General features: G+C 41.7%; 1 protein-coding gene across 1 annotated transcript in view; it reads right to left on the reverse strand.

Annotated features, from left to right (window-relative positions):
* ARHGEF38 (Rho guanine nucleotide exchange factor 38) overlaps window positions 1–20,738 on the reverse strand; it is a gene marked incomplete at both ends in the record, with an annotated part of 106,005 nt that overhangs the window by 30,316 nt on the left and 54,951 nt on the right. Inside the window, 2 exons of the mRNA XM_080916465.1 lie at window positions 3,795–3,812; window positions 10,236–10,383. Coding sequence (XP_080772591.1) covers window positions 3,795–3,812; window positions 10,236–10,383 — 166 coding nt within the window. The remainder of the gene's footprint in view (window positions 1–3,794; window positions 3,813–10,235; window positions 10,384–20,738) is intronic.

A 20,738-nucleotide genomic window follows, 5' to 3' on the forward strand; every position in this document is an offset into this window, starting at 1 on the left:
CACACTCGGCCTCCCATGAAACCTCAGCCACTGGGGACAGAGGAGACTCTTAAACCAATCTGATCAGAGGAACAGACGCTTAGGAACCCGAGTCAGCTGCAACTTCTCACGCAACAGTGCAAACTAGAAAATCATGAGAGGTGCCTTCATATTCTGACAGTGAGTTGCATTTAATCTAGAGTTCTGGAGCCAGCCAAAATATTAATCAAGTGTGAGGCTACGATTAAGATATTAAGGTAGTAAAAATTCTTAAATCCCTTTTCTCACACAGTTTCGCCAGCGCAGTCTCGAAGAACGGGGGAAATTACTCAATGATAATTGTCAAAATGGAGGAAAGCCGGTACTGGAGAGGGCAGAGGGACCTCTGGTATGGCTGGAGCGAAGCCGTGTGGGTGGTTAGCCTCGTCAGCAACTGAAGAGCTGAGAAAGGTTCCCGGGGATTGGAATTGTTCAGCTGACTGGCCTCTCTCTGTCTTGACACATGACTTGGCTTAAGAGAAAGCAAGTTTGGTGTGACCAGTACAAAGAAAACTAAAAAATGAACACGAAGAGGAAAGGACACCAGAAAAAATATTCTGATTGCTACCTCCTGACTCTCAGACAAAAATTAGTAGCAGCTTACTGCAAAGTCTAATAATTCAAATACTGATTAACACTAAAATTAACTATATAATTACATAAAGGGAATGAAAAGACGAGAAGAAAGGGAGAGAAGAGAGAAGCTTGTATTCCATAGGAGACATTTCATATAACCTAAAAAGCTGAAAATCTCAACTATAATTTTAAAGATATGAAAACTGTCACAACAGTTACCTAACATATGTGAAATGCTCTGGAGAGGAGCAGCTAAAGGCTGGTAGGCACAGGCAAACATGGTGCTGAAGATGCTGAGGGTTTAGCATCCAGATTCACAGGCAGCAAGAAGAGAGAAAACCATACAGCCTGAATTGGGCTTTCGAAACCTCAAAGCCCACTTGCAGCGACACACTCCAACAAGGCCACTCTGAATAGTGCTACTCCCTGGTGAGCCTATGGGGGACATTCTTATTCAAACAGTCACATTTTAGTCCCTGCAACCCCATAGGCCAAATAGCCACATCACGCTACAAAAAATGTATGTAGTCTAACTTCAAAAGTTTCCGTAAGTCTATAGCAGTTTCAACTGCTTAAAAGCCCAAAGTTCAAAGTCTCTTCTTAGACTCAAGGTAATCCCTTACCGGTAACCCCCTATCAAATCCAAATCAAAGAGCGGATCACGTGCTCTCAACACACAGTGGCACAGGAAATATATCACCATTACAAAAGGGTGAAAAGGGAACACAATGAGAAAATGCTGGACCAATGTAGGACCAAAAAACCAGCAGAGAAAACTCCAAGCTCTGCATTGCCATGTCAGACGTCAGAGCATCCCTTAGATCTCCAATTCCTTCAGCTTTGATGACTGCATCACAAGTCTCTCTGGGGCTCCATACCCAGTCTGTGGGTTTCCTAGGCAGGTAGCCCATGATTCTGGCAGCTCCATTATCTTGGTCTCCAAGACAATCAGTTCTGGTTTCACCTTGATAGCTTCATATCATGGCCTCCGTGGGCCTCTGGTATATATGCCTGGCCTCAGCAGCTTTTCTTAGTTATGGAGGAAGATTCTGTAACCTCCTTCTTGCATGCTGGACTCTAAAGCCAGAGCCACATGATGGAAGCTGCCAAATTCTGCTGCTTGCTGGGGCTGAAGCCAGGCCCCTTGTTCAGGTGCATCTGCACTGGCTTTGTGATGTTGGTCATTTCCTTTACTCCTTAAGCTTTTCTTTAATTCCCTTTTACAAAATGGGAGTTTATCTGGGTGTGAAGTCACTACTCCCTGTATTCCACTTAGGATCAGGCATTTCTTTAAACTTTTTATTTCTTTGAGCTTTGGATTTAACTCTAATATATTTCTTGGTGCTATTTTTCTCCTCAAACTGTACAATTGTGGGTGAACACCCTCACAAAAGCAGGTAGAAAGGGGATGGGGCGGGGTTTATGGAGGGGAAACCAGGAAAGAGGGTAACATTTAAAATGTAAATAAAATATATCCAATTTTTAAAAATGGTACAATTGTGTTTTTTCTTTCTCAATTTGCTCCCTTTCATTGTTTTTATGCATAAGAAGGGCCACTGATAATCAAGTGACACAGTCAATATTATGCTCTCTTAAAATCTCCTCTGCCAATGCCATTGATCCAAATCTCTTTCAATTTAGCCAAGTTGATGGGGGGGGAGGGGACAATGGTTAAAGGCAATCATATTCTTTGCCAAAATATCACAAGAATTGTCTCCAGGCTACTTATGAATATTCTTTCTCTCTGAAACCCACTGAGCCAGGTCCTCATTTTCAACACTGCTCTCAACACTGTGGTCTTTCTTGCTGCTACTGGTATGCCCCATTAAGCTCCACTTAAAACATTCACCTTCTTTCATAATCCAAAGTCTTAAAGTCCTCATTCCTCTAACTAGAAGCATAGTTAGGTCTGTCTCAGCAACACCCCACTTCTGGTACCAACTTCTATTTTAATCCAAGTGCTAGTGTTGTGAAGAGACACCGTGACCATGGCAACTCTTATAAGGAAAAAATTTAATTGGGGATTGCTTACAGTTTCAGAGGTTTAGCAGGAAGCATGGCAGCACATGGGCAGACATGGTGCTGGAGTAGGAGTTAGGACTTTTAGATTTGGATCTATAGGCAACAGGAACAGAGAAAGCCACTGAGCCTGGCTTGGGCTTTTGGAACCTTGAAGCCCACCACCAGTGACAGACTTTCTCTAAAAATCCCACATATGCTCCAACAAGCCCATCCCTCCTACTAGTGCTATGTCCTGTGACCAACATTCAAATATATACGTTATGAGGGAAATTCTTGTGCAAACTACCACACTAAGGCCATGTGTAGAAGAAGGGAATTGTTTGGGCTCATGGGGACTAGAGTCCATGATGGCTGGGAAGCGTGACAGCAGGTGGCAGGCATGACAAATGGAACAGCAAACAGAGAGTATACATCTTGAATAACCACAGGTGTGAGCAGAGAGATGAAACTAGAAGATGCTCAAGTCTTAACTCTCAAAGCCTATGCTTCAGTGATATATATCCTCCAGCAAGTCGCACATTCTAAAACTCCCTAAAAAGAACCACCAGCTGGAGACCAAGCATTCAAATGTCCATCGAGGAGGGGTACATCTCACTCAAATTACCACAGAGATTAACACAGAGATGCACAACTGGTCAAGGTACAGAGAGAAAGACTGCAGAACATTCCAACACTAAATGGAACATTTACATCACACTCTTCCTCCCACGACTCAAGAATCCTTGCATAAAAGGAAGCATGAAGAATGTAAGAGGTACAGACAGGAGGGACGCTGTAGATATGAGCTCACAGCAATGGTGACAGCATGCACCGGGTTTATGCAGGTTCAAGCCAGACTAAATACCAGAATGAAGAGGGAAGTAGATAGGGAGCGCCACCCCTAACCAAGGAGATGTTACAATTAATAAGTATTGGAAGAATCAGCATTCTTTAAAAATGCTGCCTATGGTCAGTCAACCATGCTCCAGTGAAAAGCCACACACACAGCCATGAATGTATGTGTAGCACAAATGGACTTGAGGGGTGGAGGAAGAAGATACCATGTTGGATGGAAAGGTGGGGTGGAGCTCGGAGGATCCGGGGCTCGGGACGACTAAGATCAATGTATACTTTACAAAATTCTCAAAGACCTAATAAAACTAAAAATTGAAAAAAAAACTTCAAGAAGGAGTACTTACTCTTGCATATATATATTCCTGTAAAAGAAGAGGAGAAAGTAAGTCAATAAAAATTCACATGTATGGAATAGTATGTAACATTGCACATGCTTCAAATTTTACTGTATTGCACCAAGTAATGAGTGAGTTTCATGAATTCCCTATTGAATCAAGTGTCTTTGTTTAGTAATGTGTTCTAAAATGATACTTTAATATAGCTACCATTCTTGCTTGATGCCATATATAAAATCCAAACTAGTGATTCAGCTAATAAATGTTAATGATTTAAAATTGTATTTAAATTAGTTTGTGTTTATATTTTGAAAAATATGTCATATACAATCATGACGGAATCTATTTACAAATACAGGTCTGGGACTGAAGAAGCAGTTGCTTCATACATATGTAAATGTTTTCCACATGTATGAAGTAGTGGGACTTTTTTAAGCTTATTTAATACAATTCGGCATAGGTATTTATCATTACATTTGTATCTTAATCACTGAATATTAAAAACCTGGACATGACAGCACATGCCTTTAATTCAACACTAAGGAGCCAGAGGCAGAAGGATCTCTGTGAATTCAGACACAATCATAATCTACTGACCTGTACAATGATGTTATTAATCTGTACCTCTGTACTCCATGTAGATTTCGGAAAAGCATTCTTTTTACAAGGATGCCATCATATGTCCTCAGCTGACTTTGAACTTCCCCTATAGATAAAGTTGACCATAAACTGGATATCTCGCAGGTTTAGCCATCCCTGTGTTGGGATCACACGTGTGCACCCTATGGTTGGCTTATGCATGGTATTGATGCGGTGAGTGTTCTCAGAGATTGCCTTCATGCAGGTCCTGCTAGCTTTGGAGGCTGACCTGTGTGAAGCAAGCCCTTCCATGGAAAAGCATCAGGTCTGTGTCCCCCCTCACTGACTGTCTAACCGTTTCCTAGCACACAGGTGCTATGGCAACCACAGACTTCCTGCTCCGAGTACAGTCAGGCAGGCATGTACCAGCCTCCAGGATTTTAAGCCTGCCATTTCTTCTGTGCAGACTGCTCTCCATTTAGATCTCTATATACCTTACTCCTTTATCCCTTCCGGGCCTTTGCTCAGATGCCCATTTGCTGAGAAGCCTCCTCTGAGGACGAACCTTTGCAAAGTTCACCATGCTTCACACCATCCTGGCTTCCCTATTCTCTCCCCCTCCCCCATAATGGTTGTTAATGCTCCGTATTACATACCGCACTTCTTTAGTTTACTGTCTATCTCTCCAACTTGTGCAAAGATTCATACATGACTCCTTCATTTCTATGGCACAGATCTAAAAAGTAACAAGCTTGTGTTAGGGGTTCAAAGTATGTGTGAAAGCTACTTGGAAATTAGTCAGCCATACCTTAAAAAATAAAAGAGATGGAAGATTTCTCCCAAACGTGGAGGTAGCTGTTAAAAAATAACACGATGGCATCCATTTATCATATGAAGCCCATGGTCTCCCTGTGCCTTTTAATCTTTTGGAATTCAGTGAATATTTTTAATATAAAAAATTGCGTGACTTGATTCTTCAGTAGTAGATGGTCTTTTTGTTTGGTTGGTTGTGACACTACAGTCCTGGCTGTTCTTTAACTTACCCTGTAGAGCAGGTTGCCCTTGAACTCACAGAGATCCTCCTGCCTCTGGCTCCTGAGTGCTGAATTAAAGGCATGTGTTATCATCACTAGCCTTTCTATATTCAGTGGTCAAGATAAAAAATTAATGATAAATATCTATTCTGAATATAATAAACAAAAAGCCCCATTGTTCATACATGTGGAGAATGTTTACATGTGAGTGTGGCGCTGCTTCCTCAGTACCCAGACCTGTGTTTGTAAATAGATTCCTAGACATCTTGGAATAACTGGGTTCTGCTGAGTCTAAAGCCTTCAAACGAAAATCAAAGACAAAGTTATACTGTCTTTCAAATGAACAGCTGTTATAATTTTAGGTAATTACTGATTGACGTTTAAAGAATTCTGGAGTGAAATAAATTGACTGTGTTACACCCAGTTTCTTATATCCATGGTCTTCCAATAATTTATATCTTCCACTAATGGAAAATTGCATTTGTTGTAGGATTTGAATCTTGCTTCTTTTTTTTTGTAGATCACATAATATAAAATACAAAATACAATATATAATATAAATATATAACATAATATAAATATGCTGAAATAAAAAAAAAAAACATTTTGCTTTTAAGTCCTGAAGGAAACATGGACCTTTTTTTTTTTTTTTTTTTTTTCTATTTCACTCACTTCAACAAAACAATCTAAAGTTATAATAAAACTAAGCATGCTCGTAGTGTAACATCCCACTCTGTATAGAAAAGCCTGGTATTTTTCTAATAAAGGAAGCCGTGCTCTGTATAGTAGAGGAAGCTATGTCTTGTAACGGATGAGTGCGGCATTTAACGTCACCTGATTCTCCCACCGCCAAAGAAGAAACCTTTTTTTTTTTTTTCATAGATGTTGAAGCTTTTCAGAAGGTGATTCCAGCCATAGACAAACCGAGGAAGAAGCTGCTTATGGGATAAAATAATTGCCTTCCTCTCCTGCTTGGTGCAAGGAGCTGGAAGAATTTCCGAAAGTGGTTTTGATTTTCACCTGGGACACTTCATTTAGAGTAAAAAGAGAAGGAGGTGGATGAATACGGTTACCCTCCTTAGCCCGTGAAGGCGGAGGATGAATACGGTTACCCTCCTTAGCCCGTGAAGGCGGAAGATAAATACGGTTACCCTCCTTAGCCCGTGAAGGCGGAGGATGAATACGGTTACCCTCCTTAGCCTGTGTGCTGCCTGGGCTTTTTGCTGATTCCCGGATGGGAAGGCCGTAGGAGCAGCGTGGGCAGAACACTTAAGAGAGCTAAAAGGTAAATGCCTTCCTCCTGAGGATGGGACCTTGGTTAGCAAAAAAGATAACTACAGATTAATTTGTAATACTGAGACATGGGGCTAGAAATACGGACTCCAGCCACTTAGAAAAGTTCCTTTGGTCTTATTTCCTTACAAACGAAATAGACCCGTTGGGGCCACTGACGAATGATAGTGACCTTAGTAACATTTCTAACTAGAAAAGCTGAAAAAAGAGGTAGCAGACAGGCTGTTCCAATTAGACCTATGATTGCTAAATAACTGTCTTGTTTTCACATAGATCAGAAATCATAGGAACTCCAAAGAGGCAAAGCAATGAGGTCCTCAGGAAACAACTGCTAGACCCCTAGAGAAATATTCATACACCATCGCTGGTAGTCCTAGGGGTCATTCCTGCTTCCCAGATAAACACTCCTTGCTGAATAAGAACTCACAGATGTCCAGTTTCTAGGTTGTATGAACAAATGAACACTGAATTTCTGGATAATTTTAATGTTTTTTAAAAAAAGATTTAATTTACATATATGATTATTTTGCCTGGTGTGTGTTTGTGTAACATGGGAACATGAAAGACAGGTACCCAAAAAGGTCAGAAGAGGTCATTGGATTCCCTGGAATTGCAGGACAGATGGTTGTGAGCCACCATGTGGGCTCGGGGAAGCATACCCAGGTCCTCTCTCAGAGCACCCAGCATTCTTAATCATGGAACCACCTTTCCCTACTTTATAAAAAAGGTTACTCACTGTTAATATACATTCCTGGTGTATCTGGCATTGGGAAATGCCAAGATATACTGCCCTAATGCTTCAAGACCAATTTTCCGGATACAAATATAATTTCCTCTTGTGAATGATAATGGGCTTCAGAGAATAATCAAAGTTCCTAAGCTTCCATCTCACACAGACCTAGACAGCGTCTCTGCCAACCCGGTGGACGTTAGTCCCCAACTGAACCTGCCGAGATAGTAAATAAATCAACTATGCATTCCTGGTAAGCTTTCCAGCTGGTGTTTATCTCTGACCAGAGTTTATGTTCCTGGAGGGCAAGAATCATGCTTATATATTAAAAAGTATTTTCAACGTTATCTAGTATGCATAATAAATATTTATGAGGCCCTCAATAAACATACTTTAATTTTAGCTAAAATGTAACCTAAGTCGCTTTTTAAAAAATCCATTTTAGTTTCTGAGGCATGAAGCTGCCTCTCACATGGATATTTTGCTTCAAACCGGCTCATTTCAGTATCCCTTATGCTGTTGCAAATGAAGGTCGCGGCTAATATTCATTAGAAATGGCAGCGGCTCCTTTATTTAGCCAGTAGGAAAAGGCAGGGTGATGGTAGCTTTGACTGATTACTTGGCAAAGGAAACCAAACCCTGAGGGTGTTCGGGACTCTCTTTGGCCTATAAACCTGTTTGAAAACCTGTTTCTCAGAATTTAAAGCTTTATCTCAGCTGAGGTCAGTATTAGAGCAATGGCAATAAGGCTTCCGTACTCAGCCTCCGGGCAGACCCACACAATTCGCCATTAACATTATTTTTATGGAAAGGCTGCATTGGGGAAAAATGCTCTAACTTAAACTATTTTATTTTGATTTTTTTTCCCTTAAGAAATAGAGCTGCCAATACTGTTTCATTTGGATTTTGGGCATTCTGTTCCTTAACAGCTCTTGGCGGGCCAAATTATTTCTAAACGTCAAAATGGCTCTGATGGTACACCAAGTTGGACACATCATGAGACAGTAATTTTGAAGCACAGAAACAAAGACAAAAACAAGTTATTAGGTCTGAAGGTAAATCTGAGTGAGATTCTAAAATGAACTCTCTCTTTAACTGCTTCTAAAGAAAACTGTATTGAACTGTGCTACATAGAGAATTCTGTAGCACCCTGTTCTCTTAAGAATCAAACGTTCACTGAAGGCACATATGTTTACCTTCACCAGAACAGCTTCTGAGAGGCAGTCTGTAGGATTATGGGCTCAGTTCCTCTCCAGGTCCCTTGTGCCTGGAGTTAGACTGAAGGCAATCAAAGGAGCCACTTCTTCACACGTTAGGTGATGTCTTCCCCCCCCCCCCCCCGTGTGTCCAGAACCCGAAGGAAAGTGACATCTATTGGATCAGATCTTTCCTCTTGTTTAAGGTGAGGCTTTTTGTATGCAGGACACCATTATTTTTATGTGAGGATATAAATATGTCTGCAGAGAGGACTTTTTCCTCATCTATGAGCTCATTTCATTTTTTTCTTCAAGCCAATATGGTAACATTAACCTTGACCTGAAATGGTCAAAATTAGCCAGAGCTGCACATTGCAGCCATGCATGAGTTATCTGTGCATGCTGATCTCCTTGGAGAGTCTAAAGTTTTATTTATTTTTATTTTTATTTTTGGCTTGTGGATGCATACACACCACAGCACAAACCTTCAATAAATGTTCTTTCTATTTTTTTCTTTAGGTATGGAAAAATGTAAACGACCTGCAAATTTTGGCCAGTAGAGGACAATAAAGTTGAAATTGTATCAAAGGGTTTTTGTTTATGTCTTGTTTTGTTTTAAGCCATTAGGACCACATTTTCCTTTCCAAGGCCTGGAAGGTCTTCCATTAGTCTAAGGTACCTTAGTGCTGCTACAGATGTCTCCTATCAAAGCAGGACTCCCCTTCCTCCTGCACAACAGGACACACAAAGGTACTGAGTTTCAGATTGCTGCATCTTGACTGGAACACCTCAGCTTCCTGAAACTGGTCAGTCTCTGACCTGATGCAGCACAGTACATAAAACACAGCCCGTCTGACTGTATGGGGTCATTAAGAGGGACAGTCCATAGGAAAACGCGACAAGACGAGGAAAAGGAGAGTCAGTTTGGCTTCAAATGCCGTGCACTAGGAAGCAACACGTGCAATGTGATGCTGGTCTCATCTGAAACATCAGACCAGGCGCAGGCTCTTCGTCCCCTATTTACAAAAGATAATGTGGGCAATTCTGAGTTGACTGGGGATTAACAAGAGTTTTAAGACTCTCATTCAAATCGATAGGATCAGAATTTATAGCAAATAGGTATTTAGTTCAGGAAAAAAGAATGCATCTCATGGACATTGTCCCGCAGAGCCTCTGCTGCCTCCTTGAATACTGTGCGTGAGGGCGGCAGAATGTCTAATCATCTTGAAGCTAAGTCGAACGGGGTCTTAACCATCCTTGAACTCTCCCCAAGGTGGAACTGGGGCAGCAAGGAAGACTACTCAGGAATTCCACTAATGTCACCAACCTGCTACCCACCGGCCCTTTGAGACTGCACGAAGAGCAGGTTTATTTTATAATTATTGTTTGACAATATAGTGTCCCCAACCCCATCTCTACAAGGCCTTGAATCTTTGTCTCCCATGCTATTTTTAGTCATCCTGTCAAGGAGGAATAAAAGTTGATCTTGGCTTGTGGCTCATCAACTTTTCCTAACTCAGCCGTCTGAGCAAGCCCTGGAAAACACTGGCTCTATGTGACCTTTCACCCCAGGTAAACAACCAGAGTGGATGGGAATCGCCGTCTGAAAAAGCCTTACTTTAAAGACTGGATACAGTGGCTCAGGTGCTGCTTCAGCTCCTCTTCCTTTTCATAGGACTCTAGAACACTTTGCGCTTCATCGTGGTGATAGCAATAGATTTTATAAATATCCTCCAGTGGTCCTTTAATCTGCAAGAATGCCTCTCCTGAGCAATATAAACAAAGACAGAATGAGCTCATCAGACCAAAGTGACATTTCTTGTGTTATTACTCGGTGTTGACTATGGCAAAAGCTTAGGTCTGTCCTCCCTGATCCCCAGATTATTTTGGAAAGGATCCTAGACATCAAGTGGATAGTTCCCATTTCCTTCTCTTCCTCCACCCTTCCTCCCCCGTCTCTCCTTCCCACTCTTCTTGTCTGCCTTTTATAAAGCAAATGACAAAGAGCTAATGGGTTGGCGCACAGGATCACAGTTAAGAGAAGACTAGATGTGTGGTCTGCCCATGTTTAAATCAAGCTGTGCTGTTTCCTCAGGTATAAACTAGCAGCTATAAGAGATTCAATTTTGTTGAGATATAATTACAATTAAGACATGTAGTGTGTGCGAAACTCAGAGCACAGCACATACACAATAAACGTTCAAAAATGGAGAAAAATTTGTTGTCTTATTGAAACAATAGGAGATATAAGGTATGTGGTCTTATTGCTATTTAGTCTACTAATGTTTTCTTAGATTCTCTGGAAGGTAAGCAGAATTTAGAGAAAAGAAGGATAGCGGTGTGGATGGAGAAATGCTTTTGACAGTTGAGTACCTGCTGCTCTTTCAGAGGACCCAAATTTGGTTCTCAACACCCACACCGCACATGGCTCACAACTTCCTCTAACTCCAAGTCAGGAGATCCAGCTCCTTCTTCTGGCCTTGGTAGGCCCTTGCATACATGTGACATAAAACTCAATTTTACAATGCATTTAGACATATAGAACATTCTAGAACATTTGACAGAAGAAAGGATGGTCAATTATTCCTTGTAAAGCTCAATTGGATAATATTGAGAAGCAGTGTCAGGAGAGTGCCCTCAGGAAACAGCTTAGACCAACTGTGTGCAGACATTTACTGAATCCTCTTTGATAGGGTGATATAATTAGACATATAGTGGGCCTAGTAGATACCAAATGCCAGTTTGATTTAATCACTCATTCAAGCCTTAGATGCTGAGGGCAATGCACAGGAAACATGCATGAGGCAGGATCTATTGCTAACAAGCATTTTAAGCTTGAGATTGGTTATCATTTGGAAGCTGAATTGACTTCGATAGCTGGGTTGTAGAGCCGTGACGGAGACCTGCTGTCTATAAATATAGGAGAAAGTCAGTCTTTCTATAGAGATAGGATTGTTTTGAGCGTGTGAAACATGTCTTACACATGGAACTGCTTCTTTCTCTACATGCACAGAGAGATAAGAAGCTATCCATCTATATGAATTCAGTATGAATAAATCTGAATTGGAATAAATGGTTCTTCTCAAGTCCTGCTAGGAGGGTGACAAAGCCGGGCTTCTGGGGCAGATGGTGTCCTTGACTTACAGTTCTCATGCACCAGAGGTCTGCTCAGTGCTGGCTGAGGGGGAAGATGTTGCAGACAGAATCAGAAGCCAGGGCTGGAATGGTGATTTCGGGAATAGTCTTGTTGTTCCATTCATTTATTTTTACATCTATGTCCCTTCATATTGTTTCTAAAGTATCCCATTCATTTGTACATTTATAGCTTGCATCCAGACAGTAAGAGACTCCTGCTTCCTCCTCATTATGGGGGGGGGGGGGGGCAGGGAGAGAGAGAGAGAGAAAGAGAGAGAGAGAGAGAGAGAGAGAGAGAGAGACAGAGAGACAGAGAGACAGAGAGACAGAGAGACAGCGGGATTTGGGTGACCTGGAATTAACCCAGTGAATTGTACAATTTTTACAGCTGAAGGGATGAAGGGCTCTTGCTATTTCTGGGATTTAACTGGGCTGATCCTTCTCCTAACACAAGTTTTGAAGATCTGCCCTTTAAGATAGCAGCACGCACAGAAAGAAACAGTTAACATCGGAAAATAAGAGAGGAGAGCAAGTACATTTATGGTTCCTTAGAGAAAGAAGAAAGATTCCGAGAAGTTAACCAAGTAGGAATGGAAAGTTTGGGACAGATCGAAGCCCTGGAAATAAGATCAGTGCATGCTTGGATAGAGGCTCCCGGCATTTCTACACATCTCCACACAAGATGCAGTTACACACACACACACACACACACGTGTATATATGTATATAAATATATTCATAACACAGGAGGTCAGAGTAGAGATAAAAGAAGAAGGAGGAGAGGAGAGAAGCTGGGGAAGGGGGAGAGATAGCATGCCAAATACATATGGCGAAATCTGAAAGTTAAAAAAAAAAAAAAAAGAGAATACTTGCTTTACATGCAAGTAAACCATCACTTGCAAATTCCCCGGTATGTTCCCAGAATTGCTAGCTCTCCCCTTAATAGTGAAAGCTTTTTTTTTTTTCCTTTTTAAGTCTCCGAGTAAAATTCTGTTGGGGCTCTAATAATAATTATTGAAGTTAAAATATATTTAAGTACTCTAATTGAAAGTCATTTAATCACCCAGAGGCCACCCATAACACCAGTGGGCAGAATATTTGATTTCCCTCTCAGCCCACTCTGCCTCCTAACAGTGCTGAGGAAGCAAGGTGTCTTGCAGCCAAAAGTGATTCTGTTTCCACGGCAACGTTAAGTCTTGGCTGCGTTTCTTCAGTGGCGAAGGACAACTGCTCAGTCTAATATATGTGTGCTGGGGGGATGATTAAGGGTGGAGAAAGGAGTGAACCAAGACCAGGAAAGGTAATTTCACTCTGACCGCCTGATACAATGGCACCAGAATCCTATGAAACAGAACTACCATCTTCTTTTTAAAGATGCTACAACCGAAGACTTTTTTTTTTTTTTTTTTTTTTTTTCAGTGACATTTCCCCCAAAGCAACTATCCTGCAAAGGAGAAAAACACACCAACCTAGAAAGACCCAACCTAAAATCAACTCTATTTTAAATTTCTCTAGTTTAAAGCTGCCTTTAAAAGCAACTTTCCAAACACAGTCTGTGTCCTGGGTGTAATTGTTCCTGATAGGCAGCCACCCCTCACTGATGTAAGTGCATCCGGGTTCTTCTAATGGAATGCTCTTGTTGATTTGTCTTCTCTTGCAAGCCCACGCCTCCAGATGAGACGGGTCAGACTGTTGTGTGGAATCCACAGGGCTCTAGATTTCCTCCGTCAGTATTCAAACTCAGGGGGAGAGCAAGATGTTCAAGGAAGCAACTTATCCTAAGTTTTGTATTTAAAAAAAAAGGTGGCTTAGAAAGGAAAGAATGTTTTTCTTTTTAGTCCGTCTTTATTTAACAACGATTTTGCTGGATGGCTGTTTTGCACGGAACGGTACAGTTTGTACTTCAGACACAATGCACCAACATTTCATCGGAATAGCTTATGTAAGCCAGCGCGGGTGAGAGAGGAGGCTAAGTTCGCCGAGCCACACGAACTTGTAACGCTAGAGCTGCGCAGCGCAGAGGGGGAACATACTCAGCCCAGGGACATGTAAGTGATGTATTAGCAAGAGTTTGTGGGAGGGGTAAAGTACACGGAAAATCCTTGACTGACCTAAGTCAGAAGACATTGAAATTTTGGGTTCTGTGTTGTCATTCCCCCACCTAGTTGCTTTTTTTCCCCCCTGTGAAGCAATAGAAAGTTAGGTTGTTCCGAGTACTTTTGGTATAAGAAGATGCATTTATTTCTGTGGTGCAAAACCTGAGAGAGATACAAAGGTACCGCCAGCTTGAGCAGATCGGCCCCACGGCTTTTTTAGCACAGAGAAATAAGCATGTCTTTTCGAGTGTTTTGTTTTTGTTTGATCTTCTCTCCCAGATGAGCTCAACCTAACCGACACACTATATTTCTTTTTCTGCTTTGAAGGAAATATTTTAGGAGAAATACTGATTGAAAACATTTTGCTTTAAAAATGTGTGAAATGTGACACCGTTGCTAGGGAGTGAATTGTATATAATCAAAAAAAAAAAAAAGTTTTCAAGTTCAGCTCTAAGATCCAGCTGAGATGATGTTTTAAAGGAACTTCTGGGTCTTCCACCCCAGTTGAGTTTCTGGTACCCCGGGTTCTGGTGTCTCGGCCCATCAAGTTCTGCTGGTACTCCGCTCTGATCCTCCGCTTGGCATAGGCGCGCAGAGCGCTCCAGTCCCCGGGCAGAGGAGAGAACAGCAGCGGAGGAAAAGGAGAGGCCGGATGAGCTGGAACGCATTGAGAGAAAACTGGCAGAAGCTCTCGATGACAGCATTCTCAAGGGAGGCGTCCGTGAACCTGCTTTTCTCTAGTCACCAAGGATGAATAAAGCTTCATTGTGTGAAAAAAAAATAATTAAGAAACTTCTGTTAAAAATTAAAGGTCTGGCCTATCTCTAGCAGCCGAGCTATAGGCAGTTAATTGGCTTCTGTGTGAGGCAGAGACAAATTTCTACAGGGACAAGCTCCCTGACAGGCTTGGACTGCATTTTTAAAGTTGAATTGCGATAGCTGTAATGAAGTATATTTCTCAACGCATTTTTGGTAAAAGTATCTTTCTATATATGCAACAAGTGTTTTTTTTATTAATTTAATCACTGAATTTCCATTAGATTATTTTTAGGGAGAAAAGAAAACAGCAACAAAGGTCTGAGTTATATCTCAAGCATTTTCTGTAGTCAGAAATCAAACTTCTTTGTCAAGCTTGAATATTTGGAATGCAGAGAACGGACCAGGATGGCTCCCAGAGCAAGGACAGATGCAGCCACTGTTGGAAAAGGAGATTGGAGGTCTAGGTATGACAATATCACTTTCCTGGGTGACATGGCTTAGAGGTGGCATTCCCAGCAGAAGATCCAAGGTGTGCTTCCTATAGCCGGGTGATCCTCCTTTGGGTGGGAGCCCAGCTGCTTGGACTACCAACAAGGCAGGTTAGCCAGCAAGTGTCAACCCATTCAAATGTTCCTGTGTATCCCAAGAGGACTGGACGGTGGAGAGGAACCATGAGAGGGACTTGGAAGAGTAAACAGTATTTCCCTTTAGCAGAACTTCACCTGGAGACTCCTGAGGGTGTCCCGGGGTCCTGCTCAGCGTGTGGCAAGCAACACATGCTTCCATGGGATGGAATAGATTGAAATAGATGTATCCCTTGACTACCAGTTTTATTGCAGTGTTTGAAGGAAAACACTGTTTTCAGGAGAGGAGGCTGGGAAAATTTACATGAATTCTTAAAGTAACACTTCAGTGGTTTGCTTGTTTGTTTTCTTGCCTGGAACTATGACCTCAGGTTATTTCCTGGAGCTCAGGAGACGTTTCTTTTGATTTCAAAAGTATTTTAATAAAAGCTTTTCAAATGCAACCACATAAGAGATGTTGTGTGTGTGTGTATATGGGAGGGGTGTATCCATTTGGCCTATGATTCCGAGGCCATGGTGGAGAAGGAACCTCATTTGCAGGTAGGAGTCAGAGAGAGGAGTGGAATTGGGACCAGTGGTGGAAACTGGAACATGAGGAGGAAAAGAAGAAAGGAGATGGGAGGTGTGTCCTACCTGTGACATCACCACGTCCAAAGATGTGCAAAACTGAAATGTGAGGTCAGGTTGGGTTCTCGAAAGAGAGCATTTCTGCAATTGAGGTGGCATTTTTCCAGAATTCCCAACCATGGGAGACAGCCTAGCAGCTGGGTACATTCATGGGGCATGCAGACAGTTAGAAAATGGAATGGAAGGTTCCTTTCTGCTTGTATCTAGAGTTTGTATATAACACGGGCAAATCTAACTCTTACCCTTTTCTGTCTCAACAATGGGATGCTTGTTCAGTATTAGTCCTGCTCTGACGTTCAATCACCTGGCTATTGATTTTGGTGGTAACTCAGGATCTTGACATGAAATCTGTCTGCTTGCTGCAGACTTCAATGCCAGGAGGAGAACCCTCACAGCTGGCATAAGTCAGTACCGTTTTTCTACTCACAGCTCAGAGCACAGAGGACACCCTCATTCTCAGTTCAATCCTTGATTGCCTCAAAGCGGACGTTTGTAAACATCTATGATACTTACCTGCCTCTCACAGTTACACTGGCCAAAATGATAGGCTGCCTAAGTAGCACCTCATCTCTGTATTTCATGAATCCGGTGTTAGTTGAACACAGCTATCGGGGACACAGTGGACAAAAACTCTTCTAACGGAGCTTACGTGCAGAGGGAGTAGGGAGTGTGCCTTAGATCCTGTGTCCTTCAACTGTGGGGAGGGGGCGTTTCTACTTCAGATACAGACAAATGGATGCACTGCCCATTGCTGGCTGTGAACCTGTTCTGAGCTCTTCTTCCAAATCTATAGACTTTGGATCGGCGATAAACCCAGTTGAAAACTCAGGTCTGGTAGTTCTCAGATTTCTGGTAACTATGAGTGGCCAAGTACACCTTTAGAAGCATGTCTACATGTGTTTTGTGAAATAAAGCCATGGGTAAAGCTCTCCCCCGTGGTGAAAAATGCTCACAAGGAAGTCGTTTTTCTACCTTACTGGAAGTGATGCCCGGATTTTGAATAGTTTTGAGGGGCTACAAGCTGCAGGGTTTGTAGAAAAAAAAAGCTGTAAAGAACTACGCAGATCTTGGGTTACAACAATGGGGGATTCTTGTTTTGGAAAAAAAGTGAGGTCATTTTAGCTCAGTGTATTGTTTAGTTTTCTACTCAGAACAGGCAAATGAGATCATCATCCATCCAAGCGGTCTTCCCGCAGCATGAGCAGTAGCGACACAGCCACAATAAAGTTCCTGTCTGTCACCTCCAAAGGCTGTGCCTTTCGCTCTTGCCCTGCCCAGGGCTCATCGGCTTTTAGCTTCCTGGAGAACGGATGTGCTCAGGGATGCTCAGATGTCCACGCCTCAGGAAAGAGTGCATGAGGGATCACAGTTTTCTGTTGCCTTTTTCTAGTCGCTGTATGCGTGAGGTGGGTGTGAAGCACAGTCTTCTTTAGAATACTTTGAAGCATCACAGCATGCACGAATATATAAGACAGCACAATCACTAGACACATTCTCTAGTGCTGTGTAACGAGCCAGAGGTTTGGCGGTCAGTCATGGTTTTGTGTGCTCACTGGGCTCAGCTGAATGATTCTTAGACTTCGTGCTCTCTGGGGATGCAGTTGTGGGAGGACATCACTGGACAGTGATGGTCCAAATGGTTTATTGGTAAGTCTGGTCCCTTGAGAGACAAGTGATCACATGGATTTGCTGAAACACTGGGATGGCTGACTGGGTCTCCCGCCCCACATGTGGTTTCCCCACATCATTTTTCCATTAAGAAGAAAAGACCTTTTGATTGGCATCATTACAAAAGCGGACATTACTCTACATCCTTGGGGCTTAGTCCAGTTCCTTCCTAGAGTCATCTCCACTGCACTGTATGAGTCGGTCAGTGTGGGTCGAGACTACTGGGAAGTGGGGAAACTGGAAGCCATGGTTCTTTGAGAGCAGCCACTGAGAAACCAGCTTCTGAAATTACCACTGACTCTGCCAAACACAGAAATAACACAGGATGGGTCAAACCTCCTTCTTAAAGTAAAATTCATCATTGTGTATATGAATTATAAAGACTCCTGGATACCAGGAGGAACAGAGAAACCACACAACTCAAATCTTGTTTGTTTCTAAAACTTCTGGAAATAATTTTCTTATACTCACTTGTTATATAAAAGAAACCAAACTTTATAAGCGGATGTGCACAGTTAGCTTGTCTAGAATAATGAATGATAATAGCAATTAAGTTTCACCATGTATTCAGTCTTAATAAGCCCTACATCTTCTTTGCACTTGGTTTTTATTGAATCCTCATAAAACTCATATGAGGTAAATACCGCTGCCTTCAATTTCCCAATATGAAGCTGAACTTCAATGATGTTTCATAACTTGCATGAGATCTAGCAACAGGAAAGATGAATCCAATTCACTCTGATATTAAAAGACATGTTATGATGCCCTTAAATTCTGCACCACTTTTAATTTTCCCTGTGCTTTCTTGCTATTTTCAAAAATTGTCATAGAATATACTTAATTTAAATATAAACAAGAACCAAGTCTCATCTACTTCTCTCTAGAGATTTGAAAACACCTTTCCTACCTAGATTTAAGTCTAGATTTTAGAATTCACTTTCTGTTTTGGCACTGGGATCTAGAACACTCCTTCAGAGCTCTCGGATCTGCAAGCATATGTATGCATCTATTAATAAACTCGAACGTCATCCAAGCACCAAGGTTTGTTGAGTAAATTTCTCCTTCCCGTTCATCGAGGTGTCTAGTGGCTCTTGAACTATGGCTGTGACTCACAACCTCTTATCCGTGCGACCCGAAAACACGGAGACGGGACACCTCTGCTTTCCACTTTGTGATAAGATGAACTTACAAACAGCTCACCCCATCCGTTTATCTTTCGAAATCTAGCTGGTCAAAGATTTAGGGATTGGAAGAGCCCTTGAACTCTTCAGTGATGTATGACGGAGGGCGGGGGGTTGCAGAGGCCTCCTGGCACTGCGTCTGTGGCACACTGGAATACTCAGAAACTTTACAAGCATTCCCCCATACTGTCCTAGCATGGGGCCTTTAACCCTTTTCTCATCAAGACTGGTGTTTTGTTTTGTTTCTTTCTTTGAGACAGACTTTCTCTTTGTGTAGCCCGGAGCATTCTGGAAATCACTCTGTAGCTCAGGTTGGCCTCAAATTCACAGAGACATATCTACCAGTGCAGAGATGAGAGGAGAACACCACCATGGTCTGGACACCGAGACTGTCTTTCCTGTGTGTCTGCTGCCGCTCTAAAGCAGCCGAGTCCAGATTCCAAACCAACTTTCCTTAGCCCTTGAATTGAAATGAAATATTTTTTCCCTCTGTGATTTTTGTAGGAGGTAACTCTTGTCAGGGGAAAACATTACCCCCAAATCTAAAAGACTAAAAGCAACTGTTTGCTTACCAGCCTGGGGATGCCAGCTGGGCGGGTTTTCCCGAAGATGGCTTGTCTCCCTGCGGTGCTCCAGACTCCAAGACTGTGGTCAGCTGGGTCAGCAGTGCCTCGCTAGTTGGCCGAGGAGGGCTGCACTTGCCTATCTAAGGCTATTTCTGTGTTTCTTGGAATGGTTGAGTGGCTTGGGCCTCTCTCAATCACCATAGAACCCCACTCATCATGCAGCTGAGAAACAGCACTTCTCCTTCCTCTTTTAGTGTCACAAGGCCAGCTCAGGACCAACGGTGACATTATAAAAACATAGCTCCAGCCGACCCGTGTTGAGTTATAGCCTTTGATGTTTTCATTTTCTGAAACAGATCTTGTAATCTTTCCAGGTGTAATAATAATTTTTGACTAGTGACCATAAAAGCCTAAGCACCTTTAGTTGAGTGTTCTCTGTGAACTATACGTTGTTTTTAATTTTAAAACTTGAACTGATTTCGTACTAATAAAGGAAAATACAGAGGTGATGCAGTTTTCAAATGTTCTGTATGCCACACTGCTCTCCTATGTTAATATACCAAATAATTACACTGTAACTGTCAGTAAAAGGAAAGCCAATCTGTTTCTACATAAGTGTCCATATGTGTGTATACACACACACACACACACACACACACACACACACACACACACACACACACATATATATATATATATATATATATATATATATATATATATATATATATATATACTGAATTCTTTCTTCTGGTTGGATGTGTCTATGCACTTTGGAGGAAAAATGCCACAGATATATATGATGCTCTATACTGGTCATACTGCATATGGTTTGTGATGTGAAGCTGATATTCCCAGCTGTTCTTGACCTTGACCAATTAGTCGAAGTAGGTGTCTTATTGTAAGGCTACCATCTTCCCTTTCCTATGTCTGAAATTACTTGGGGAGGAATTTTGAAAAGCGGAAATCGGTACGCTCTAGCTTGTACCCAGTATATAATACATTTCTTGTACTTATATAAAACAGTTACTATAATGATGATTGCCTACTAGTGGATTTTTCCATCTTCCTCTACTCTGTCTTCATGAATTGACATCTACTGGAAAGTTGTTCTTATTCCCATTTATTTGTATTGATAGAGATACTGCTGTTCGCTGCTATTTATTTGGTTTTATCAGTTATAATTCAATGCAAGTTTATGCGTTCACTCATTCACTCATTTATTTAGTGTGTGCATGGTGTGCATGTGTGTGTGTGCATGCACCTTTACAAGTGTACACAGAAGTGTGAGCACATAGGTCAGAGGAGGAGGATACTGAGCATAAGGGGAAGATATTAAAAGTCTAATCACACATCTCAGCATTAAAAGGTGCATTTATTTATTTTGAGCTGTAACACTTTCAAATTTTCTGCCCTGTTCCCTTTGTTTGGATTATTTATTTCTTTTTACAAGTAAAAAAAAAAAACTTCCCAAATTATTTCTGTTTATAATCTTTAATATTTTT

This window comes from Micromys minutus (genome assembly GCF_963924665.1).
Source record: "Micromys minutus genome assembly, chromosome: 4".
NCBI lineage: Eukaryota > Metazoa > Chordata > Mammalia > Rodentia > Muridae > Micromys > Micromys minutus.